Source organism: Sapajus apella, unplaced genomic scaffold (genome assembly GCF_009761245.1).
Source record: "Sapajus apella isolate SASKATOON/1434 unplaced genomic scaffold, GSC_monkey_1.0 scaffold97, whole genome shotgun sequence".
Lineage (NCBI taxonomy): Eukaryota > Metazoa > Chordata > Mammalia > Primates > Cebidae > Sapajus > Sapajus apella.
The window spans coordinates 5973888-5979038 of NW_022437037.1; the positions used below are offsets into that span (position 1 = coordinate 5973888).

The 5151-nt window shown below is 57.5% G+C and overlaps 1 protein-coding gene across 1 annotated transcript in view; it reads right to left on the reverse strand.

The window, feature by feature from the left end:
• Positions 1-927: 927 nt before the first annotated feature.
• FAM78A (family with sequence similarity 78 member A) overlaps positions 928-5151 on the reverse strand; it is an 18233-nt gene continuing 14009 nt past the window's right edge. Inside the window, exon 2 of the mRNA XM_032257631.1 lies at positions 928-4160. Coding sequence (XP_032113522.1) covers positions 3632-4160 — 529 coding nt within the window. The 3' untranslated portion in view covers positions 928-3631. The remainder of the gene's footprint in view (positions 4161-5151) is intronic.

Sequence of the window (5151 nt, forward strand, 5' to 3'; positions counted from 1 at the left end):
CTCACTGTCACCCAGGCTGGAGGGCAGCGGTGTAATCTTGGCTCACTGCAGCCTCCATCTCCTGGGTTCCAGCGATTCTCCTGACTCAGCCTCCCGAGTAGCTGAGACTACAGGCACCCACCACCACGCCCGGCTAATTTTTTGTATTTTTAGTAGACATGGGGTTTCGCCATGTTGGCCGGGCTGGTATCGAACTCCTGACCTCAAGTGATCGCCGCGTGGGCCTCTGAAAGTGCTGAGACTACAGGTGTGGGCTACCACACCTGGCCAAATCTCCATTTTCCGTACAAGGTAAATAAGGCTCAGAGGGGCTGAGTGTCATGCTCAAGCCCATATAAATGGCCTTGAACTTGTGGTCTGCCTTCAGAGTCCACAGCCACTCCAGGACCTCCGGGGCGCCCACCCATGCTTACACAAAAAAGCTCCAGTTATAAGATGGTATCCATTCAAGGCTGGGGCCCCATGGGACCCGTCATTAGCTGCTGGCCGAGGGCAGGGCACAGAGCCCCTGTTTAGACTGACACTGTCCAGCTAGGCCACAGGAAGACAGCTTTGCAGGCCCAAGTTAAGGGTCAACCTAAACATTAATCGCCCTTGATGTTCGTCAAAAAGCCAAGCTGCCCCCAATTCCTAGCTCTACCTCCAGGCCGACCACCCTCCAGGCAGGGCACTGGCAGGGACACTTTTCGGTACAAGGCTGAGGCTGCAGGGCTGCTCTCACTGGAGCTAGGGCTGTGAACAGAAGCAGCTGGAAGGTGCAGGCCTCAAAGACTGGCTCCCTCCTCCCATCTCCCAGCCCTGAGCACAGGGACCCCAGCCTCAGCCTATCTTCCTGCCCCCCCAAATACATTCACCCCCGCAGCCAGCACTGAGCCGCCAACTCTAGAGTGAAGCGTCGCTTCGGAAACACCCAGGACCTAGCCAAGCCTACTTTAAAATTACATTTTATTTCTCTTTATGAATATTTGTTTTTTTTTTTTTTAAAAAAAGGTTCATTTTACATTTTCTTCAAGAGTCTTGTGCCTCCTGGGAAGTGCATTGGTTTGTTTCACAGTACTCTCCACGGACGGTGCTTATTGCTGGAAGGAGTGGGTGGCTGTCCACGCCAGGGCAGGGCTGGGGGACAGAAGAAGACCAGGGCCCGGGGAAGGATGCCTGGGGCCTGTGCTCCGACAGGAGGGAAGAGGCTGGGGACCAGACCGGAGCTGAGCTGAGCGTCCGCAGCCGGACCTGCAGCCTGGCTGGGGTCTTCCCAGCCCTTCTTCAGTGAGGAAGGAAGGGCGGAAAGAAAGGGCGTGGGTGAAGGTGGCTCGGGGGCATGGTGGGCTGGGGACCGGGCATGCAGAGGGAGGGGTGCTGGCTCCTGCTTCGAGTGTTTGCACACACACAAGAAATGTGGGTTCGGGGCTCCTTGCACCCCAGCAGCTCAGGAAGCCCCTTTCCATTCTGCTCTCTAGCCCCACCTCCAGGAAGAACCCAGCAGCTAGAGACCTGCTTCCTAAACCCCCAGGGCCCCGTCCCGCGTTAGTGCAATAAAGACCTGAGTGGAGAATCGTCTCCAGTAAATGAAAGCCGAGTCCCAGGCCCATTCCCACCATCCCCAGACCTGCAACTGGGACCCACTGTTCCCCCAAAGGCTACTGCCTCTCCATGGCACGGCCCCCATACTAACAAAAGAGAACCTGCAGTTTCTGTGGGGAGGTCCGGCCCCCACCAAGGGCCCCCTGAGCACTGTGCCAGCCAGCAGCATCAGCCCAGTGTGTGCCAGCACAGCCTCCTGGCACAAGCTGGGCCCAGAGACTGACGGCAGAGACTGAACGGGCATTAAGCACCCCTTGAATAAACATAGCAGCCCATGGACAAAGGGGCGGGGCAGGAACCTCGGTGCCCACACTGTCCCACGCCGTCACAGAGACTCCTACAAGTGGCTCATCTGCAGCAGAAATGGATTATTTTTCTAAATGGACGGTTTTCTGTGCTTGATAATTATTAGGCTGAGAGCAGGTCCCGGGGCTGGGGTGGGGGGCAGCTGTGGGTTTGGCAAGCTGGAAGGAACGTGGCTGCAGCAGAATGTCCCATTAGCCCCTGCCAGCAGCTACTCAGAACCCTGGCACAATGGGTCAGGACTAAGCGTGGCCTGAGGCTCCCGAGGCCTGGGACCGAGGGAGAGCAGGTCCCAGGGATGGGCTTCCCAATGTCTGTCCTCACCTGATGCTGTCTGCTGTGCCATCCCAGCCTCCAGAGTGGCTCTGACCCCTCTCAACCATGGGCCAACTCAGCCCTCCCAGCGCTTGACCAGGACAGGAGGCAGAGGCTCGGCTGATGGCCTCCCAAGACTGCCCTATAGCTTGGGTACCTCCCACCTCACCACTGTGGCACCCAGAACCTGACTGCACCCTCCCCCTGCCCCGAGGACCTGGGACGGGTGCCCCCTGAGATCAAGCCCTATCTTGGCCCCTTTACAGTACACTAGAGCCCAGCCAGCCATAGGGGCCGGGGCCTGCCCCATTCAAGTCTTAAAATCCCTGCAAGAGGGGACGTGAATGCCTTCCTTACCTTTGAGGCTAACAGTGAGACTGTGTCTTGGCGGTACGGTGACCAGCCCCCAGGCACCGGGGACCAGTGTGGATGGAGAAAGATAAAGCCACATACCTGGAGGGATGGACCAGGGACCCAACTGGGGGTAGGTCCTGAGGACTGTGAGGGTGAAAATTCCCTGGGCTCACAGGAGCCTCCCCCTCTCCTGGAGCCGCCCATGGGAAGTTAAGGCTGCTGGGAAAGGACAGGGGAGAAAAGGCCAGGCCGTTGGCGGGACCACCCCACCAGAGATCACAGCCCCTCTCCGCAGGTGGGGGATGCGACCTAGGGGTGGGGGAGAGAAGGGGCTGTTCAGGCAGAGGCTGCCTGTGGTTTTGTTTCTGCCAAAAAGAAAGAGTGAGCAGCTGGTTTCAGCTCTAAATGCCCCTCCTGACCCTTCTCCCAAGACAATGGGACGAAGGTCTCAAGAGAACCTCACAGGCGACCCCACCCCTCCCTCCACCTCTGGCAGAAGAGGAAAAGTCTGGTAGAAAAGAAATCCTGCTTTCTGTCTCCGATTCATTTTCTTCCTTGAAATTCAGCTTAAGGCAAAAGTTTGGCAAAGCAAGTCTACATAAGGCCGCATGATGGGGGACGGGGACCTGGGGGGAAGGCCGGCCAGCGCCACAAATCGGCAGCAGTGCAGATCTGTCTCTTTGATCGGGGCTGGGGCTTCCCTCCTGATCAGCTCCTCCTCCTCCTGCCCCTGAACCCCCAAAAGAAGAGGTTTAAAAAAACTGGAAAAAGCAGTGTTTCAGGGAATCTGTGACAAGTGAGCGACTGAAACTGTGAGAAAAAGGAGAGGAAAGGAGACCAGAGGTGACCCTGAGGGCACACGTGGAGTCTGTGTGTCCTGCTTGGGTCTCCCCTCTCCCTGAAAGGAAGCAGATGCCGAGAGCCGGGGAGGCCTTCCCGGGTGCATCAGCACGGTGAGACCCGCCCGCTGGAGAAGGTAGAGTGGTTGTATCTTGCTGAATGACTGAAGAGAACGTCTGCGTTTTGTTTTCAGTGGTATTATTATTCACAAGTCTAACCTGGCAGGTGGCCCTGGCTGTCACCGGTGCTTGGGTGGGATCACCACCAGCGGCTGCCCGTACTTGGGCCGCCACATGAGGACCTGAGCGTCGTTGGCATTGGGCTTGACCAGGGCACTGGGTGGGATGGGCTCGTTCTTGCTCAGGATTTTGGGCTGGTCCTGGGCGATGGGCTCCCGCAGCCGGGCGCGCTGGCCCAGGGGCCGGTTGGGGTTGACCTCGATGCTGAGCTGCATGCGCCAGTGCAGCGTCTGCAGGATGATCATGTCGTTGGTGGACGTGTTGGTGGCCACCAGCCAGGTGGTGAAGCTCTGGTCCCGGTGGATGTTGGTGAGCTTGGCCACGTTGCTTTCGCTGACGGGCACGGCCCACGTGACGCTGGGGTAAAAGTTGTCGTTCATGCTGATAATGAACTTGGAGTCCCTCTTGGTGGGGCCCACGATGGTGCAGGTCTCCGTGGTGTTGCCGTACCAGGGGTAGTTCACCCCGTCCGAGTCACTGATGGCTTGGATCTTGCCCTCCTGGAGGTCGGGGAGCTCCCAGCTGGACCTGAGGACAGGGAAGGCCAGTTCACTCACTTGGTCACTCAAGCAAGGCTTTCTGTGTCCACCTCGCAGGCCAGGGGCTGTCCCGGGCCCTGAGGATGGAACGGACCCAGAAGACCACCCAGTCCCCTTTGATATTCTGGGGGCAGGGGTCATCATCGCTGCTGTTACAATCATAACCCTCAGACAGAAGAGGGTGGCCCACCTGGCCCAAGTTGCTCTGGAGACATACAGACCCACACTCCCACGTGGCCGTGGGTACAGTGGCATCTGGGACCCACTCCAGGGTACAGGGCCCCCTACAGGTTCACAGACAACATTTCCATGAAACCCCTCCCTGTGGATACAGAAAGCAAAGTGGTGGGCTGGGGGTGGAGAGCGAGGCCACATTTTCCAAAGGACATTTGGCCAAGTGATGGGGCCTGGGACCCAGGCACCTGTTTCCACCAAGGTACCTGTTAACAGGGAAGCTCAGGACACCCTGCAGCCACTGCACCTTCCGCTCACCTACGTATACAGCGGGTACTCCCAGGAACAAGCTACTGTTAAAAATCCAGTCCTGGCTGGGCGCGGTGGCTCCCACCTGTAATCCCAGCACTTTGGGAGGCCGAGGAAGGTAGATCACAAGGTCAGGAGTTTGAGACCAGCCTGGCCAACACAGTAAAATCCTCATCTCTACTAAAAATACAAAAATTAAGGCCGGGCGTGGTGGCTCAAGCCTGTAATCCCAGCACTTTGGGAGGCCGAGGCGGGTGGATCATGAGGTCAAGAGATCAAGACCATCCTGGTCAACAAGGTGAAACCTCGTCTCTACTAAAAATACAAAAATTAGCTGGGCATGATGGTGCATGCCTGTAGTCCCAGCTACTCGGGAGGCTGAGGCCGGAGAATTGCTTGAACCCAGGAGGCGGAGGTTGCGGTGAGCCGAGATCGTGCCATTGCACTCCAGCCTGGGCAACAACAGCAAAACTCCGTCTCAAAAAAAAAAAAAAAAA